Raw genomic sequence first — 21,508 nt, forward strand, 5'->3', positions numbered from 1 at the left:
ATGGTTTTGAAATTCAACTTCTAATGTGAATTTTTTTATTAAAAAAAATACATAAGTGAAAGTAATTTTTGGTACATGCCACAAGAGGTTGGTGTTTGAAATCGGGTATCGGAAATCAGAGCCCACCCGATCGAGTAAAATCCAACCAGGTCGGATAGTTTTAAAAAAAATTGGATTCGGGTTCTACCCAAACCCAAAATTATGTTTTTTGGGTTGGTGTCGGGTAGTAATTATACTATCTTATCGGGTTCGGGTACCCAACATGTTTTTTTTTAAAAAATCAATATATATAAGTCTATGTTATCCAATCTCGTATTTGTATAAGTCTGATATTTAAAGCCCAATATTATTTTTCATCTTTTCTCTCCATTTCTATTATATTGTTCAACTAAATTGGTGGTTCGTTTTTTTTTTTTATTGGGTATACCATTACCATGCCAGACATTAATTCCTGAGCAATGATGGTTATTTTTTCACAAATCTCAATTATTAATTGTTTGATAAAGTTGATATTTTTTTCCAAAACTTGTGAAAAATAAGTAAAAGTCAAAATATAAAAGTAGTTCACAACCATAAATGTTGGATCGATTTAATATTCAATGAATCTGTAAAAAAATAAAAAAAAAATCCCGGAATTTCGGGTATGCAATTATAATTTTTACCCAAAAAAAAATCCAGTACCGACAATTTTCAGATCAAGTTGGGTAAAGTCATGTCAAGTACCCAACCTAACAAAATCCGACTGGTGTAAATACCTCCCACAAAGATAAAACTAACAACTAAAAAAAAAAAAAAAAAAAAAAAAAACTAACTACTAAATTAATTGTTTAAAAAAAACAACTAAATTAGTAATGAGTCTATTCAGTCACACTAAATAACTTACTTTATCGAATATTCAAATATAATATAATGTTATAAATATATTGTGCATCGACGGCTAATATACAGACACGGTGTGTACTGCACCGTCCAGTTTGGAAAGTAATCTTTTTTCTTTTTTTTTTTTTTGAGAGGGTTTGGAAAGTAACCTTAATTAAGCTAAAAGGGACGAAAACGAATCTCAAACTGTATTTGGGAAATGTCTCTTTTTCATTCGTCCACTCCATTTTTGGCTACCTCCAGGACTTGCTGGAACACTTGTCCGCCTCTCACGTCTCGCTCGCTTTTGGTGAGCGTGACTCGCCGCCGACGCCATCCCTCCCGCCGCGTTTTCAGGCTCAATTCTTATCCTACAATTCAATGCGATTCGGCCATGGCCATTGATGGAGGGTCCAGTACTTCCAGTCGGGTATATTTCTTCCAGAAAGTTGTTATGTTTTTATGAGCTGTGGATATGAAATTGAGATGCTTATAGCCTGTGGAGTTGTGATTGGGAATTTTGTTTAGGACAAAACTAATCAATCGAACAAGGATTTGAGTGCTTTTGAATTGTATTTGGAGCTCCCTCTATGGAAATGCTGAATAAGGACAAAGTTAAAAAGTTTCGAACTTGACTCGGGTATTGGTTATTTATATTTATTGATAATGTGCTCTTACAATATTAAGGTATTGCTGGAGAGCTTGTTGTATTCTAGAGCATTTTGGGTCTCTAAATCAACAATTGCTTGGGATGTGGATGCTGGAGATGGTTCATGTTATCTTTATGGCAGTAAAACTGCGAATTTGTCTGTTGCAAATGGTGAAATTCAAGGTTTTGTGATGACCCTTGGTAACATTCTTTGATTTTTTGGGTTTGGAATATTAATATTCTCTACTTGTCATACAGGCTATGATGTGAAAATTGACCTCGGAAAAGGGAACGATAAACTTCCAGAACATGTAAGCTACATGGTGTGTTTGTGTATTTGTGGGATCACTCATTCTATTGTTATTAAGCTTTGATTTTCTTTGATTTTTGTATGGTTGTAGGTAATTGAAAGATTTCCTCACATTAGAGATTATAAATCTTTACAAGTTCCTCTGACTGTGGACGTCGCAGGTTTACTCAAATACCAATTGGCTGTTGCTTTTATAACCTGTAAGTTCAATATACTTGCTTCATATTTTACTTTTTCAAATGAGTGGCTGTAGTAGCCTATAGACATGTCATGCATCTGGGAATAGCTTGAGCATTCTCAAGTATTGTGTTTAACCTTTTAATCTCATCTCTGTTATCTTTTTCAATTGCATATTTCACCAAGCAGTATTTCATGATGCATCCTCGTATGTTCATTGTTAAGTTAACAACTCTTTCAACCAAATTAAGTAATATAATCTTGAATTTTCCAGCTTCAAGCCTTCAACAAAAAAGAAGTGTATCATAAAGAGATAAAATAACTTAGCAAAGGACTTCTGTTGATACTTGATAGATTAGCTGCTTGAATTTTTGGCTATTATTTCCCTTTACCAATCCCTTTATCTTTGACATATTAATTAGAGCTGTTCCAGACATGCCTCATGACATGTGTGTCCTTGTGTAGCTGGAGGAAAATGCACCACTATTACTGGCTTGCAGTTGCCTGGTGTTCTAGACGAATTATTCTCTTACAATGGCCCACTTGGCCCAATTTTTTCCGATGAATCCATTTCACTGTACCTTTGGGCACCCACTGCACAGGAAAGCACAATTATTCCAGTTTTTTCTTTTCTTCCCTTTTTTAAAACTTGTTAATTCCAATCTCACCCGACTTCAGTGTGTATCCTTTATGTATAACAGGATGTACGTGTGCTCATATATAGGGAACCAGAAGGTGGGGATCATTTGGAAGTTGTCCAACTAGAAGAGCAGAATGGAGTTTGGAGTGCTAGTGGACCACTAACTTGGAATTGCTGTTATTATGTCTATGAAGTATCTGTGTACCATCCTAGCACCTTGAAAGTTGAAAAATGTGTGGCAAATGATCCATATGCAAGGGCGTAAGTAATATAAAAATGGTTATTAATTTAAACTACTACTGAATAACTAGCATAGTGAACGGTTTACAAACACGGATATGTTGTATGTGTAGTCTCTCAGCTGATGGAAAGAGAACCCTGTTGGTCAATTTAAATTCTGAAACATCAAAACCTGAAGGATGGGATGACTTGGTTGATGAAAAACCTGTTCTTCTTTCTTTTTCTGACATCAGTGTCTATGAATTGCATGTGAGGGACTTCAGGTAAACAACGATCCTTACTTGTCATAAAATTACCTTTTGGCTTTCTGTACGTGGATTTTATGAGTTGTCTTGTTGAAATCTTGAGGAGTTGTTGAATGAAAAGGTAATCTAAATATCTAAGCATGCAAGTTTGATGGCAAAGGAATTTTTTTTTTGAAGCGATGGCAAAGGAATTTTGACAAAGTGGATTTGTTTTTTTCTTTTCTCTCTCTCATTCTCTTCCTATAATTGTAGTATTGTACCTATATCTTATCAAAAAAAAAATAAAATTGTACCTATATGGACTCGCAAATCAGCAAAGGAATTCAAACTTAGTAATCAAAAATAAATCCACTTTGTATTTATTTGGCCAAATAAGTTTCATTTGTAAGAACTTGTCAGCAAAAATCTTAACAAAAAGGCAGAGAAATATAGTCATTACCTTAAAACTTTTCAGCTATTTTTTCCTATTGTTCATCTGTCTGTGTTGCAGTGCCTGTGATAATACAGTTCATCCTGACATTCGTGGTGGTTTTCTAGCCTTTACTTCCATGGTAAAACTTTGAACCAGTTTCTTTTCAAACCTGATTTCAGTTTTTTTTATCCTATATTTTTGTTTTTTCTTCCACTCGATCTTTTCAAAATTAACACTCACACAGCTCTTAGTTTCTGATTATTATCAGTTTCGACAAACACATCTCTGCACAACTGTTAAGAAGCATGGCCTTTACCAAAGACAACAAAAAGAACTATTGGTACTCTTGGTAGTTGGTAGTTGTTGCTGATGGAATTTTTTTCCCCACTTGAAGGATTCGGCTGGAATGCTTCATCTTAAGAAGTTATCCAAGGCTGGTATCACACACATCCATCTCCTTCCAACCTTCCATTTTGGTGGTGTTGATGATGAGAAGGGTAAATGGGAACATTTAGGTATGGTTTTGTAAACTGTATTATCCTTTCTATTTATTATGTTTTTTTCCCAAAATTTTACATTCATTTGTTGGTTGAAAATAAATTTTCAATATTTATCGAATTGAGTTAAATATTTGACAGGAAATCCAAAGTTGTAGCTTGAAAATATCGTCCAACATTTGGTATTTGTGGATTTTCTCATTATTATATATTATAAATGTAGTGACCCGCACCGTGATCACCTACTAATAAGAAGTTTAAGCATGCATTTAACTTAACAAAATAATTAATCAGAAATAACAGTGGAAACAACTAAAATTCCAAATAAAATACTGTTATACAACCATATCGAAAAACAAATGTATTATCTCAAATACATTAAACAGTAAACTTAGAAATCACAGCTGGCCTCCATATCCTAAGCCCTCCTGGAACCACCCGCCTTATCCAACCACAAATCTGTTCCATGGAATACGGTGGCTAGAAACAACAAAGTACGAGACGTAAGCATGAAACACTCAGTACGAGAGTGAGTATATGTTATTATGCGTTCATGTATGCAAGTGAACTGGGTACCAAGATGCTCAGGTCAAGAAACGGTCTCATAGACCAGGCCCAGGGTACATAAAACTCTGCGCCGTCGCCTCAGGAGGTGACTCCTGTACCTGGTGGATAATGGTGACCTTATACTAGTACAAGTGTCCAACCATAACGGTGACCTGACACAAGACTTGCGTATCCAACCATTCACAAACTTGTAGGGTGATCACCCTACTACAGGATATATTTAGGATAAATGCTCAATATGCTCATGTATGCAACATACAGTCATGATATGTTGTATCATATAAATCATGCAATCACATAATACATGCATACTCAATCTATATATCTCGAATAATACTTTCGTACCTCATATACTAGGCAAGCTAAACCAGCTCCATGTTCAAGCCTATAGTCCGCACTACAATGCAAAGTACTCATGCATTATAATCTTATTCTAACAGCCTTAACTAAACTATAGCATACTCCTTATTTACTATAAGGAGCTAGAGCTATACCTACGTCCGTCGTCAGCCCACTGATGACGACTGCCCCAGAACTTGGGCACCTCTCTGCTGCAACCCCGGAACGCCTCGCGAACACCCGGACCAAGCCTAGGAAGGCCGAGAGAGAAAGTTGGAAATGGTGTGAAAAAATGAGAGCTCGGATCACCTATTTATTGGCAACGATCGGAAGCTCCGATCGCTTGATCGAAAGCTCCGATCCCCGCATAAATGCCACGTTGCGGAAGGTCCAAATCGGAAGCTCCGATCCCTTCTTCGGAAGCTCCGATCTTCTACGTGTCTAAACTCCTTGACACGACTTAAGTGTGATGGCCTAACACCGATCGGAAGCTCCAATCTTACTTCGGAAGTTTCGATCCAAACGTAGCCTCCGAACTGTTAGAGTAGGTGCCCATAAGGCCAACTGTTGGCAGGACATTATTGACTCTATGTACAAACAATCTTTATTTAATACAATTTATCTTCTGTATGGCAATCTTTATCTCTATACCCATGCAAGTTGCATTGATAAAGACCTTGAATATACTATAGTGCATGAAAGATGAGATATCATTGGATGATAGTCATGAAACAAATATTTATTCCACTGTATATTCTAAACATAGTTCATAGTCGATTAAACCACCCAAAAGAAGGATAAGGGTCGCTTGGGATTGAGAATATCATCTGTGATGTGGAGTACCATGTTTCATTGGTAGTGGACATAGGATATCCGAAGCATGCAGGATGTGTTCATTGAACAACCCTCGTAGGACTTTCCAAGTGGTTATCAGTTTTCGAGTGGATGAATCCTGATTATGGTTGTACATCATTAGTCATTATGACCCGGGACAAAACTAGGCTCTGTGTACTAATACTGCACTTTGATTAGTTTACTGGCTCCAGGAAAGCACTACAGTGACATGGTTGGGTGTAGCTATGACATACATGAGAGTCAGTGATCGTAGTCGGAGATTCACCGCACATTTATGAAATGTGGATATTTTATATGATATGAGGAAATGATAGTATATTTAGTCTCTGGCCAGAGCATGATATATGTTTTAGGGAAATGGTTTCTCTAGTTACGTATACAATATCACTATGCGTTATCCAAGATGATATTATATAGTTATCGAATCATAGGCAACTCTCGATATACCAATGTTTGTCGATTCGATCGGGATATATGAGATGAAGGGACTGTACTGTACGTTAACCATAATCGACTGGTTCTTGCAGGCACTATCAGTGATACCTAGGGAATCATGGGGCGGTGCTACTTGACGCTCTTACCATGATTCGGTGGGTCAAATCAGAAATGAGTTCTGACATTTTATGATCAAAGGTTGATACATAAAATGGGGCTAATAAGGGTAAGCCCACAAAGAAAATGTCCTGAATCACAAATAGTTGTGAACCCACAGCTAGCTGTATCCCTTAACCATTGAGGGTTACACAAGTACTGGTTTTCCTGTTCCGTTAAGATAATAAATTCAAAGAGTTGAATTTATGATAAACAAATTTGACTGGATCAATAGATAAGCTTATAAATTGTTTATAAAGGCTTATAGAAATTTTGAGAGCAAAATTAATTAAAAGAGTTTAATTAATTTTTTCGAGTTGGACTTGGATTTAAATGACCACTAATATATATATATATATATATATGGATATATGAAATATATATTTATATTGGTGGGACCTTTGTTTATAATATATATATATATATATAATTGTTATATATATGTTATATTAAAAAAAATGAAAATAAAGAATTAAATGTATTGTCGGCAATCATGGCCGACAATACAATTAATTCCCTTCAATCAATTGTTTTAATTGATTGAAGCGAGGATAGAAAGATAGACATCTGCTTCATTTTTCTTTGGCTTCGGCATTCGCTCTTTCATTTCGCTCTTGTCATTCGGCAGAATAATTGATACGATCAATTATTAAATTCAATTTTCTCAACGAAAAATTTCTTCTATTTCTTAAGTGCATTTTAGAAGAGTAACATTCGTGGAACTGATTTGAAGAAAAAAGTAAAAATCCAGTTTATTGTTCGTAGGGATATACAACAAGAGCTATTTTCGATTTTTCGAAATATCTTCGATAACAACAAACTTACTGGACCAAATTATTCTGATTGGCTAAGAAACCTAAAAATTGTACTCGCGTCGGAGAAGTTAACATATGTACTAACAAAAACACCTCCAAAAGAGGCAGCTAAAGACATCAGCCCTGATAAGCTGAAAAAGCTTGAGATGTGGTGGGACCATGATCTTAAAACAAAGTGTTATATGTTGGATTCGATGTCAAATGAATTATAAAGGCGATTTGAGAAGGCTGTGAATGCTGCTAGCATTCAACTACACCTACAAGAGTTGTATGGTGCACAAACAAGAGCTGAAAGGTTCACAACTGTAAAGGCACTCATGACTACACGTTTGCGAGAAGGGACTTCGGTTCATGAGTATGGTGTCCGTATGATTGGGTACATTGAGCGGTTGGTAAGCCTAGACATGGTTCTTACCCATGAGCTTTTAGTTGACGTCCTGCTATTGTTTTTACCAGATTCATTTGATGGGTTTGTGGTAACTTCAACATGAATAAGATTGAGGTCACCCTTGAAGAGTTGGTCAACATGCCTACTTCATTTGAACCAACCATGAAAAAGGAGAAACCGGTTCTCCTAGTTGGCTCTTCGTCTCGTGCGAAGAAATGGCCAAAGGGCAAAGGCAAGAAACGTTCTGCCGCAACCCAGAAAAACAAACCCAACTAGAAGCGTCTGTTGAACGCTCCCAAATCCGACAAGAAAGACGATGTATGATATCACTGCAAACAGTCAGGGCATTGGATGCGAAACTGTAAGGATTATCTAGCTCAGAAACGTTCTGAAAAAGGTATATTCTACATTGAAGTAAACGTTTCAATTAATTCTTCTTCTTGGGTATTAGATACCGGATGTGGTTCTCATCTATGCAATGATTTGCAGGTGATGACAAAAAGCAAGAGGCTCCAAGAAATTGAGACTTTCTTGCTGCAAAAGACATTGGAGATGTTTATTTGTTGTTGAATAATAATTTCAAGTTGTATTTGAAAGATGTTTTATTTGTCACTGATCTTGTAAAGAACATCATTTCTATTCCTATGCTTGATAGAGATGGATTCACTTGTATTTTTGCGAAAGTGTTTTGTAAAATATACAAAAATGAATGTTTGGTTGCAAATGGAAAATTGAAAAACGATCTATACAACTTAGAAATTAAAGAAATCCCATTGAAAAATATTCAAACAAAAAGAAAGGTTGATAGTGTCAACCCCGCACACTGGCATGCTAGACTTGGACATATATCCCAAGGAAGTATGAATAGGCTAGTGGGAGCAGACATGTTTGACATGATCGATATAAGATCTTTACGAACCTGTGAATCTTGTCTTAAAGTAAAAAATGACCAAGTTACCATTTGATGGTAAAGTCGAACGTGCACATAACCTATTGGATTTGATCCATACAGATGTGTGTGGTCCACTTAGTATTGGTACTAAGTATGAACATACTTATTACATTACCTTTACCGATGATTATTCAAGGTACGGGTATGTGTACTTGATGAAATACAAATCTGAATCTTTTGAAAAGTTCAAAGAATTCAGAAATGAAGTTGAGAAGCAAAGAGTTGTGAACCCACAGCTAGCTGTATCCCTGAACCATTGAGGGTTACACAAGTACTGGTTTTTCTGTTCCCGTTGAGATAATAAATTCAAAGAGTTGAATTTATGATAAAAAAATTTTGACTGGATCGATAGATAAACTTATAAATTGTTTATAAAGGCTTATAGAAATTTTGAGATTCAAAAGATTCAGATTTGTGTTTCATCAAGAACACATACCCGTACCTTGAATAATAATCGGTAAAGGTAATGAAGTAATTATGTCCATACTTAGTACCAATACTAAGTGGACCACACATATCTGTATGAATCAAATCCAATAGGTTATGTGCACGTTCGACTTTACCATCAAATGGTATCTTGGTCATTTTTCCTTTTAAGACAAGATTCACAGGTTTGTAAAGAGCTTATATCGGTCATGTCAAACATGTCCGCTCCCACTAGCGTATTCATACTTTCTTGGGATATATGTCCAAGCCTAGCATGCCATAAGTATGCGGGGTTGAGACTATCAACCTTTCGTTTTGTTTGAATATTGTTCAATGTGATTTCTTTAATTTCTAAGTTGTATGGATCGTTTTCCAATTTCTCATTTGCAACCAAACATTCATTTTTGTATATTTTACAAAATTCTTTCGCAAAAATACAAGTGAACCCATCTCTATCAATATCAAACATAGGAATGGAAATGATGTTCTTTACAAGATCAGGGACAAATAAAACATGTTTCAAATACAACTTGAAATTATTATTCAACAAAAATAAACATCTCCAATGGATTTTGCAGCAACTCTTGCTCCATTGCCCAATCTCAAGAAGTCTCACTTTCTCGAAGCTTCTTGCTTCTTGTCATCAGCTGCAAATCATTGCATAGATGAGAACCACATCCGGTATCTAATACCCAAGAAGAAGAATTAATTGAAACGTTTACTTCAATGTAGAATATACCTTTTTCAGAACGTTTTTGAGCTAGATAATCCTTACAGTTTCGCATCCAATGCCCTGCTGTTTGCAGTGATATCATACATCGTCTTTTTTGTCGGATTTGGGAGCGTTCAAAAGACGCTTCTTGCTGGTTTTGTTTTTCTGGGTTGGGGCAGAACGTTTCTTGCCTTTGCCCTTTGGCCATTTCTTCGCACGAGACGAAGAGCCAACTAGGAGAACCGGTTTCTACTTTTTCATGGTTGCTTCAAATGAAGTAAGCATGTTGACCAACTCTTCAAGGGTGACCTCAATCTTATTCATGTTGAAGTTTACCATAAACCCATCAAATGAATATGGTAAAGACAATAGCAGGACGTAAACTAAAAGCTCATGGGGAAGAACCATGTCTAGGCTTACCTACCGCTCAATTTACCCAATCATACGGACACCATGCTCATGAACCAAAGTCCCTTATCGCATACGTGTGTCATGAGTGCCTTTACGGTTGTGAACCTTTCAGCTCTTGTTTGTGCACCATACAACTCTTGTAGGTGTAGGTGAATGCTAGCAGCATTCACAGCCTCCTCAAATCGCCTTTGTAATTCATTTGACATCGAAGCCAACATATAGCAGTTTGTTTTAAGATCTTGGTCCCACCACGTCTCAAGCTTCTTCAGCTCATCAGGGCTGATGTCTTTAGCTGCCTCTTTTGGGGTGCTTTTGTTAGTACATGTGTTAACTTCTCCGACGCGAGTACGATTTTTAGTTTTCTTAGCCAATCAGAGTAATTTGGTTAAGTAAGTTTGTTGTTATCGAAGATAACAGATAATGGATAGCGATGAGCCATATTCGAAATTTGTACTGAAATTAGAAACAGATAAAATGTTATTGATTATTTAATCAATTTAATAAGACATAAAGTATGGTCTTTTATTTTATGAATTACCCTCCCACTGTTTTGACATTTTCACCACCCTTTAATGAAAACGACAAATCATATTTCCTCTGTGAGAACATGAAGTCCAAAACATGAAGTTCAACTGGCTAATTTTGATCCCTGAATAATATCAGCTGATCTCAATTTCCAAATGTAGTTTCCAATTACATGTAATGTAACCTTCATGTTATTCGCCTCATGATTATATATGAGCCCAATAATATGACGTCTCATATAAATTTCATGTCAAACCGACCCATCAATGTCGAGTTACAGCGGACGGTCCCATAAGATCCCCCAATAATATGAGCCGAAGTTATGGGAGTTACACCTAACTCACATCACATATGTCAGTGGAAGTCACAGCTTTCCGATGTCCAGGCCTCCCCAATAATATGAGCCAGACCTGATCATGGGTAGCGTTCATCATGCAACCACCGTCAATGGAAGGCAGGAATCATTAAACAATTTAATTTTTTCTTTTAACGGTCTTGATATAAATTTTGAATCATATTCAAAATAATGGATTTTAATTTTGAAATTTATCTCATCTTTTGAACATTTCAAAATCGTGTCATGTTTGTAGTATGTTTGTCGGATTATGCAATTTTGTTATCGTATAACACACATACTAATTTACCATTATATCGCATATATATAATAAATATTTAGGATGATCGATCACCGAGATCTATGCCGATCCTTGTTTTACCGAGACAAGGATCTAGGTCGTACTATAGTTAATGTAGGTATGCAATGCAATCCTATTACATTGTACCATTTATTTTACACATCTTCGGTCTTAAATTTTTATTATCATCTGCATTGTCTTCGAGCTCCCACTAATTCTAATGTCGTACATTAAAATTTCATGGCACATAAAGGAATACATCACAAGGGGTGGGGATTGAGCTATAGACCAAACTCATTATGCAGTGATAGTTCATTATTACAAAACCGAATGAAAAATAAATCCTATCATTCACCTAGCACATTGGTCATGGCTCTCGATCATCCATGGAATAATAATATCAAATATTATATAATCCATCAAGTCATGTATCTTGTAATTTTATTATTAACCGCACAATTATTAATGAATTAACAAATTAAATAAACATCTTTATTTAATTTCTAATTAATTCAATATTAATTGATTTTCTTGTAAAACTCATTTTACTATAAATAATTAAAATCACATTCTAATTATTTATTTCATAAAAAAATATTTGAAAAATCGCATCTGGTCCGAAACTCCTTTCGAAATACCCACTGCCCGAACAATTCGGTCAGCCATTAAGTGGACCGTGCAAAATAATTGATATTCATACACAGTATTCCATGCAATTCACGAATTGCAACCATTGCAATTATTTATTGGCTATTGGCCCACTAGTTATCATTATTAAATATATATATATATATATATATATATATGTATCATTATTTGAGAAAATTTCAGTTGCTCAACAAATGATGCCCAACTCGTCCCCGACCACTAAAACCCGATACCGTGTTTTAGTTATGCGAAAATTGAAAAAAAAAACAACTAAAATCCGGTATCGGGTTTTAGTGGTCGGGGACGAGTTGGAAAAATATTGTTGGGCATCTGAAAAGTACTCATCATATTATATATATCCATAAATATATATACATATATCGTATATATATATATATATATCGTTATTACTATAATATAACATATATCCATATATATATATATAAAATTTATGACGTAGCGATTTTTAAATTTTTATATGCGGTTAGAAACAAAAATACTCAACATGAAATAAACCATACGGTATAGAGAATCCGGCTCTGATACCACTGTTGGGATACCGGATCTCTCGTGCCAAAGACACAGCGAAAGTTTAAAAATATATTCTGACATTCAAAATAATCTTGAACACCCGTATGGTTAATAAATTATTCGTAGGGAGTTTATAAAGTTATACCTTCGGTGAACAAATTCACTAGACTCCAACTATTTCAAAAAATCGAAAATAGCTCTTGTTGTATATCCCTACGAACAATTTATTAACCATACGAGTATTCAAGATTATTTGAAATGTCAAAATATATTTTTAAACTTTCGCTGCGTTTTGGGCACGAGAGATCCGGTATCCCAACACGAACTTCCAATATTGCTTCCGAAATGATCGGAGGCTCTGATCCTGAGTTCGGACGTTCCGAACTCCTCCAAGCCAATTTCCAAATTTCTTTAATTAAATCGATTTAATCTCTTAATTAATTCCTTAATCATTCATTCCTTAATCATTCAATTAATCTTGTAAAATGAAGCCGTACTACTACAATAGTTAACTGCATTTTTGAGAACCCAGGATGATATTTATGTTATTTAGAACCAAGACTCCGACATTTAAGACTTTTGCTTAACTCTGAGTTTGTGTTAGGTACTTGGCCTTTGAGGGTTCTATTGGTTTGGGTTGTTGGGCCAAGTCAGTCAAAATATCTGCGATCGATTGAAGGTTTAATAATCCAAAAAAGGGGGAAAATATATAGAGTTTGAATGGTCTGGGGAAGGGGATAGAGAAATAATATGTTACCAGCAGAAATAAGGGAGAAGAGGAAAGATTTAGAAATAGGGGAGACGAGGAAAGATTTATTCCGTTAATAAGTTGTGGTATCTGTGTTTTCCAATACATTTTCTTTGAAAGGACTTTGATCACAATATCTTTAAAAAACTGCTGTTTCTATTGAAATTAATAACTTATCATTATTTCATCTCCATTGTTTGCTCTTGCTTTCTGCAAATCCTTGAACTTAAATCTGTTTTTTCTATCAGTTGCTCATGTGAGGCAAAATTAAGTATAAGATAAGACGCTTGAAGGTATTTTCTATTTGTTTTTCAAACTTTTGAGCTGTCTTTACTCTTAGCTATTAATCCACGTGAGAGAATGTGTGAGTACTATTTCTTCCATTTGTTGCTGAATCGTGCATAGTTCCATTTTTTTTATCGTTTTCCTAGTCATGGTTAATCTTGTTGAATGAATGTTTCCTTCCTTCTTGTTAATGAGATATGTTTTCATATTTTTCGGCCCGCCTCAGAATAATGTAAAAAAACAGATTTTCAGGTACTTGAATCATTTCCACCGGACTCGGAAGAGCAACAGGCTCAAGTCACTGCCATACAGAACGTCGATGGATATAATTGGGGGTGAGCCACTCGGTCATACTTGATCAATGCCATGGATATAATTGTCTATGTTTCTTGGCTGGTTACTAATTTGTTCAACGCCCGTTTGGCGAACAATTTTCCCCATCCACCTCTGAAAAGTTATAATCCTGTTCTCTGGGGTGTTCCAAAAGGAAGCTATGCAAGCAACCCAAATGGTATTAATCGCATAATAGAGTTTCGGAAGATGGTCCAGGTATAAACTAGGTTGACAAGCATATTCAGCCTTCTTCTTTTAAAAGATATGGTTGTGATGATATAATATGGTAATGCATTTAATTGGAGTCTCTAAGCTTCATTGGCTTTTTTATCGGTTGTGTCTCAATGGTAGTCAATGAATCTGATGGCAGGCACTCAATCGCATTGGACTTCGTGTTGTGCTTGATGTCGTTTACAATCATTTGTATGCCAGCGGTCCCTATGACAAAGACTCTGTCCTAGACAAGGTCATGTGACAGTACCTGTTTCCATTGTAATTCTGGTGTCGCAATTTTTTTTCTTTCCCTCTTCTCTATGTACCTATCCATTCTAATGTTACTTAATCCTGTATAAAGTATCACTGTACCAAAGAAAACTCTCCATAAAATTGTGATGGTGAAAACCATTTTGCTGGCTGAGGTGAAGCATTTTTCTGTACAGCTGACATTTTTTTTGCTTATAACCAAGAGTTAAATTTTTTTTATTATAGATATGGACGATATTTTCTCCCTCTCTCCGAGGAATATTATTTTATCACTACCTTCCACTCTGGTCTTCCCTTTTCTTTGTCAAGTGTTAACAACTCCAAGAGCCTTCTTTTACATCATGTTTTCATGATTACAAGAGCTGTCATCCACCTCGAACCTTATCATTCATTACAATCCTATATGTTCCCTCACACTTATAATTTGAATTGACTGAGCCAGTAGATGAGGTATTTCTGAATCACGAACTTATCAGGGTGTAGAAAGACATATTAAAATGTCACATAGCTATTCAACTAGTGGAGAGTGGTAGCTGAAGAATTAAACTAGAAGTTGGGATGCGGTGGAAAGTGGTCTTCAGCAACTTTATAGCATGGAGTCAGGCCATCAAATTTTGGTTTTTTTCTGTAGTAGTTCGGGAGATAGATTGTTGCTCAGGTATGGAAATTGTGTACACCAGTAAAGGCTATGATTAAGAAGATTGACCCTAAATATGGAAGGGGAAGAAAGGATGTGTTTTTTGTGAGCCTCCATATCCATGTGGAATGTATTGTCTGAACAATTTGTGAGCCTCCATATCCATGTGGAATGTATTGTCTGAACAAGTCCATTGTCGAAACAAATTTTGCGAGTTTAATGTTGAACTGCAACAGTATAAAATTTCTATTTGGCACATTTTTTGTCTAATCCGGGAGTCTAACTTTGTCATATTGAGGCAGTTCACCTTATTAATACCAGTGTTGCTGTTATAATTGTGATACTATGTGCTAATTGCAGATTGTTCCAGGTTACTACCTTAGAAGGAACCTTGATGGATTAATTGAGCATAGCACATGCATGAACAACACAGCCAGTGAGCATTTCATGGTTGAAAGATTGATAATTGATGATCTTTTGAATTGGAGTATCAATTATAAGGTGACAGTTTTGATACGCTTTCTCCACTTATCTCATATTACTTGCTTTGACAAGTTGCTTGAGTTTGATATTGGTCTCTTAATCAAATAGAGTTGATACAGTCATTGTTGCCAATGTTCTCAAATAATTCATGTTCAACCAACACAGAAAGGAACGGGGCATGCCAAATGTGAGAGCCATCATTGAGTGCATGCTCATCCATTCTAAATTCATAACATAGTTCTATACTACATATGACAGTAAGATTTCAGTCTAGTAATTTTCTGTGTCCCTTTTACTTGAATAGACCTAAAATGCCGCACTCCAAAAAATCCACCATGCAATAACACCTCCAAATTATACTTCTATGCAAAGGATAGGGCCCAACTCCTCAACAAAAAAGTGTTAACTAAGTTACTCTGTAATCTCCAATATGTAATGCCTCTCAGAATTTAGTTTAAAATTTTTTCCAGGCTTTGCTTTACGTTGGATTCTGCCTTAAATTGAGTCCTTGTAGACTAGCAGTCATTTTGAAATTCTCTACCCCTAAACGGCATTCTGAATGATTTTTCACAAGAGACATTTGAATGCACTGTTGTTTTCTAGTCATTTTAGATGCTTTACTTGTATTTATATATTTGAATCCTTTGGTGCTTTTGCAGGTTGATGGATTTCGATTTGACCTTATGGGGCATATAATGAAACGCACCATGGTATGATTTACATGCCATCACACACTTGACTTGTTGAATATATTTGAAAGTACCATTTAGTTCACTAACCACTTTGTTCATGCACTGATTGACATATAAACTAAAGAAATGAGAGTGTGCAAATAAATGTAGTAAATAACAAGCCTACTGTGGAAGATGTTAGATCGGATACCATTTCAATTGATAATAAAATCTTGTCGAACTTGTGATTTCTACTCAACAAGCATTCACGCGAATGGATTTGAGAATTAGAATAAGAAATAATATTATATAGAGGTCCGTGACTTTTTTAGTTTAGTCAAAGTCAAGGAGAAACTTTGCGTGAAATAAAAATATGCAAGGATCGTGAAGTACTTTGATATTGAATCAGATGCATGGTAGTCATTAAGTTGTTACTAAAAACTAATGAAGTAGCCTCACGTGTTCTGCATAAAGAGTAATGAAATAAAGTGTGCAATAATTTTTTATTTTACTGGTGTAGGTAAATGCAAGAACTGTTCTTAAGAGCTTATCGAAGCTGGAAGATGGAGTGGATGGGCCTAGTATCTATTTGTACGCTTGGAGGATTATATTTTTTCATTTTCATTTATAATGCATGTGTCATTAAGACATTCTGTTGTAGCTTATATTCTTGAACAATGAACATAATCGCTTTTATATCAGTTTCCACACCTTTTACATTTACCCCATGCTTCTAACATTCACTTTCAGATATGGTGAAGGATGGGATTTTGGAGAAGTGGCTAATAATGGGCGTGGAATAAATGCATCACAGTTTAACCTTGGTGGAACTGGAATTGGCAGGTAATAGTTCTCACCTCTCTTCCTGCTAAGAATTGTTGCAATGACTCGTGTTAAAATCTGATATTAACTCTAAGACCTGTATCAGCTTCAATGATCGGATTCGTGATGCAATGCTAGGTGGATCCCCATTTGGTCATCCTCTTCAACAAGGTTTCATAACAGGTTTGTTTTTGGAGGTAATTTTACTTCGCAATATCTACATTGTACCAGCAGTTGAATATTTGATATATTTGAAAAATTCATTTTGCTCTTTCTTCTGTGAACAACCACTGTTCTTCTGGAGTTGGTAACAATCCTTGGATGACACAACTTTTTTTGAGTTAAGTCTTATTGTAAAGGTTTTAATTAAAATTTTTTCGCTTTTATACATCTTCAGCCAAATGATCACGATCATGGTAGCAAATCTGCTGTAGAGAATATGCTTGCAGCAGCAAAGGATCACATTCAGGTACGAAGTCATTCTAATCATGATAGCTGTTGTTGCTCTGGTTTGAGGTTTCATGACAGCTAGTATGAACTGAAAGTAGGTGATAACTGAACTGAATGATACATGTTCGCATTCTAAAGAAGACTAATGAATAGTTGACAGGAACACAGATCTTAGTGGGAGTGGAATCATAGTCATCATCCCTAGATTGAAAATTGATTCAACAATATTTTGTAACTAGTGATCGATGCACATGCGTTCCTTGTGGGTAAAATAATACATAAATATAATGAAATTTATATATGTGATATTATTTTTAAAGTACTAGGTTTAATTAAGTTGTTTTACAAAATCATCAAGACATAATGAAAAATTTTAAGGCATAGTTTTCTCATAAATAGGTCTTTTTGTCCCTTTAGCAATTAGTAAGTATGAAGTTTTTTCTATTAATAGTTCATGGATGGTCAGGTTACCTATATTTGCTTGCTCTCTTATATTTTTGTTCTTGCTTCCAAGTCATTGAAGTTTTTTTACCTTTTTTTCATCTTGAATAAATTCTCTAACCGGGTATTTGTTGTGGAGGCCAGGTCGGCATGGCAGGCAACCTGAAGGAATTTGTGCTAACCAACTATGAGGGGCAAGAGGTAAATGAGTATCTTGGCACTACAAAAGCTGCTTTTTTTTCATTGCATCAATCTGTGTTTGTTAAATGTCTGCTTTCCTAATCATCCTACATGGCTTGAAAAATAGACAGAGAATCTTAGAGGTCAAGTCCACCTCATAGTGGAAGGAATAAATGATGTGGTATACTTTCAATTGTGAAAGAGGGTTTCTCCATTGTACCTTGTACTGGAGAGGATCCTGATCCCTTACGAAGAATACTAGTAAAACATCTTTTTTGCCATTTTGTGCTGAGAAATCATAGTTTATTTCACCCATTTGCTTTTGATCAGGCAAAAGGATGTGAAGTTCCAACCCACGATGGGGCACCTGTTGCGTATGCTTCTTGTCCCATCGAAACGGTAAGGAATACACATATTTGGAGAGAAATTCCCCTCATGATAGCCTTCCATTCTTTAAATTCTATTTTCTCATGGAAGGTGGATTCTTACTGAAATATCTCATTCATACATCTATAATGTTAATTCTTTGAGTTCAGGTAAATTATGTTTCTGCTCATGACAATGAGACCTTATTTGACATTGTGAGTTTAAAGGTAAATACAATTCTCGATGATACACATATATTTCATGTATTGATGCTGTCTCTGAGTACATGTTATCATTTTTAATAGACTCCTGTGAGAATATCTGTGGATGCAAGATGTAGGATGAACCATTTGGCTACTAGTATGATAGCACTTTCGCAGGTTTAGCTCAACTAAATTTGTAATTATATTATTTAGTTGCATTGCTTCTTGTATGTGGTTGCATATTGTTCTCAACTATTTGTGAAAAGGTTAACAATAGACTTTACAGTAACCAACAAACCCTTGTCAAGTAAAAGTTTTATTTACTAGGAAAATGGGTAGTTTAGGCTAGTATAGACAGATGTATTAATAGGTAGGTAGACCTTAGATAGGCCTAAGACTTAAAATTTAATATTTGGAGCATTTGGTATAATGAGGATATAATAGGAAATAGAGCACAATGGCCAGGTCTGTAGGAGTATCCATATAGACTGCCCCCCCACTTAGTGGGATAAACGCTTGTGTGTTGTTGTGGTATAATCATTACACTTACCGTGAGAGAACATTTGAGTTAAAAAATGGGTAACATTGTTTGTTCAATTGCTTATTTAACAGATTCTATCATTTAACCAAAATTTATTTAGCTTGTAGTTTAGTGTACATTATTGTCCATGATTTAGGGGATCACATGGACTTGCACTAAGGCTGGCTGTCTTTCTGTATTAATATTTGAAAAAAGTTAACTTCTATAATTTAGCATTTCAAGCTCTTGCTATTGGCTGTATTGTAAGCTCACAAGAGAAAAAATCTGAAGATCTGAGGATGAGTCATCTGATGAAATCATTTTACTAACAGCTCAACCATTGCCTTTTGCCACCTATCACCATAAAATGATTTACTTAACTCAGGCTCTAATATCCACCAGATGAGTGTATTTATAGTGAATGGGAATTTCAATATAATCTGAGTAGATTAATTTATTTCACTCCACAGGGAATACCTTTCTTCCATTGCGGCGATGAGATCCTGCGCTCAAAATCCCTAGATCGTGATTCATACAATTCTGGTGATTGGTTCAACAGGTGTTTCATTATACTAATCTCAAGTTTTTCCATTTCTTCATTATTGGTTGAGTCGTTCATTGTTCTCTTCTTCTATTTAAAGCGCACTGCATGTGGAATTGAGATGTTGAGGAAAAATTGTCATCACAATCATGTAGAATAACTGTGTTAAAATTTACACTCTTTCAGCATCCACTCCCTCTTAAGGTTTCTGGCAGTCGTTCCTTAGGTGACTTCAATCCAATCCCTCTCTGGATGGTTCATAGTTAGTCAGATATCATAATATTTGAAGTAATTAGGGAATAAAACATATGCAGTGTGAATGTTTCTGATTTTGAAGTTCCGTAGTTCAAATTCTCCTTTCAGGTTGGACTTCAGCTACGGTTCAAATAACTGGGGTGTTGGTCTTCCTCCAAAAGAAAAGAATGAGCGAAACTGGCCTTTGTAAGCATAATTCCCATTTTCATTTTTTATCTTTTCCATGTTTGTTGGATCAAGTTAAACGTGAGCCTTATATTATTTTGCTGCGCTCTCTATTAACCACTTTTCCCCCTTTTCTTCAGAATCAAGACCAGATTGGCCGATCCATCCTTTAAACCTACAAGGAGTCAAATCCTGGCAGCACTTGAGAATTTTTCAAGCTTTTTAAGTATAAGATATTCTTCACCACTTTTCCGTCTGAGGACTGCTAATGCGATCCAGGTCAAAATTGATGCTGCTGAGATAGTTAGATGACTTCTGCAATATTAATTTGACATAAAGAACGCTGGAATTTTCCTTAATGGTGATAATAATTTTTTGCTATGTGATATATTATTTGAAATCTTACTCAGAATAGTTTTGCTATGAGAGAAAACTATTATGCAAAATTTTTTCATGGTTTTGAGATCATTTAATTTCGTTTACATTTTCTGCCAATCTCAAAATTACTACTTTCAGGCAATGAAACCTGTTGTTTCCACGTTAATAATTCTCAAAACTTTTGACTCATTTCAAGAGCAAGGCATTGAGACAAGGTTGATCCCATTTAAAATTTTTCTATCTTCATCCAGGAACGAGTGCGGTTTCATAATATAGGTCCATCATGGATCCCTGGTGTCATTGCCATGAGCATCGAAGATGGATACGGTGGAGTTGCCGGACTTGCTCAACTGGATCCCACGTGGGTGATAATGAATTTTTGTCAGGATTTATTTAGTGGTACTAATTAAACGAATCGATGGTATCATGTGTTTTGTGTTTGCAGCTACTCTTACATTGTTGTCATCATCAATGTTGGCCCAACTGTTGTCACATTTACCAGCCCAGCTTTACAGGGAAGAAACCTACAATTGCACCCGATACAGGTTCTTATCTATCTCCATGCGCCAGTTTGTTTTCATATTTCTCCAAAACTAATGTTTTAACCCAGAGGCATCCTACTCAAAACACCCTAACTGGTTTAGCTGCTTAATCAAGTTAAAACAAGAACATATCCTCAACAGTCGGATCGTGCTGTAGTACTCTGCTTGTGTGACCTTTAATTCATCTCAACATAGACTCATAAATCATACCTTTATGTCAGTTCTACCTCTCAATAGTTGGCTCATGTTGTAGTTCTTTGTGTGTGGCCTTTAATACAGATGAATTCAACAGATGACATTGTTAAGGACTCAACATACTATTCACCTTCAGGTTGTTTCAGAATACCCTCTAGGACGACTTCTGTTTTTGTTGAATCTCGATCAAGTTGAGACACTGCATTTTTGTATATAGAATTTATTGGTTTGTTACCATGAATGAATATATCTGATTGTGTAGCATGTGTTGTTACGTAAGCAAGTCCTCTTAAATAAAAGATTTATCCTGGTCTTTGGCAAGGGAAGTCATCATAAGGAAAGAATCACTATTCACAACAAGAAAATTAAATATGTATTTCCATCATA

The 21,508-nt window shown here is 35.5% G+C and overlaps 1 protein-coding gene across 5 annotated transcripts; it reads left to right on the forward strand.

The window, feature by feature from the left end:
* Positions 1–1,031: 1,031 nt before the first annotated feature.
* LOC140879740 (pullulanase 1, chloroplastic) lies at positions 1,032–21,424 on the forward strand. 5 transcript variants are annotated; one of them, XM_073283604.1, is made up of 28 exons: positions 1,033–1,288; positions 1,546–1,690; positions 1,766–1,818; positions 1,909–2,017; positions 2,460–2,614; positions 2,696–2,895; positions 2,988–3,137; positions 3,610–3,670; positions 3,926–4,046; positions 13,701–13,791; positions 13,912–14,005; positions 14,160–14,255; positions 15,270–15,410; positions 16,052–16,102; positions 16,584–16,654; positions 16,814–16,906; positions 16,992–17,082; positions 17,283–17,354; positions 17,921–17,977; positions 18,287–18,355; positions 18,493–18,549; positions 18,628–18,702; positions 19,516–19,604; positions 19,950–20,027; positions 20,147–20,285; positions 20,636–20,745; positions 20,830–20,929; positions 21,206–21,424. In XM_073283604.1, the coding sequence occupies exons 1-28, from the start codon at positions 1,079–1,081 to the stop codon at positions 21,314–21,316; spliced, it is 2,889 nt and encodes a 962-aa protein (XP_073139705.1). In that variant the 5' UTR covers positions 1,033–1,078; the 3' UTR covers positions 21,317–21,424. The 5 variants fall into 5 exon arrangements, 4 of the variants coding, with proteins under 4 accessions (XP_073139704.1, XP_073139705.1, XP_073139702.1 ...); XM_073283601.1 differs by having other exon boundaries at positions 2,460–2,592; positions 2,692–2,895; XR_012149498.1 differs by lacking the exon at positions 21,206–21,424 and having other exon boundaries at positions 1,032–1,288; positions 2,460–2,592; positions 2,692–2,895; positions 20,147–20,367; positions 20,830–20,847.
* The last annotated feature ends 84 nt before the right edge of the window (positions 21,425–21,508 follow it).

Source organism: Henckelia pumila, chromosome 2 (assembly GCF_033568475.1).
Source record: "Henckelia pumila isolate YLH828 chromosome 2, ASM3356847v2, whole genome shotgun sequence".
NCBI classification, from domain to species: Eukaryota; Viridiplantae; Streptophyta; class Magnoliopsida; order Lamiales; family Gesneriaceae; genus Henckelia; species Henckelia pumila.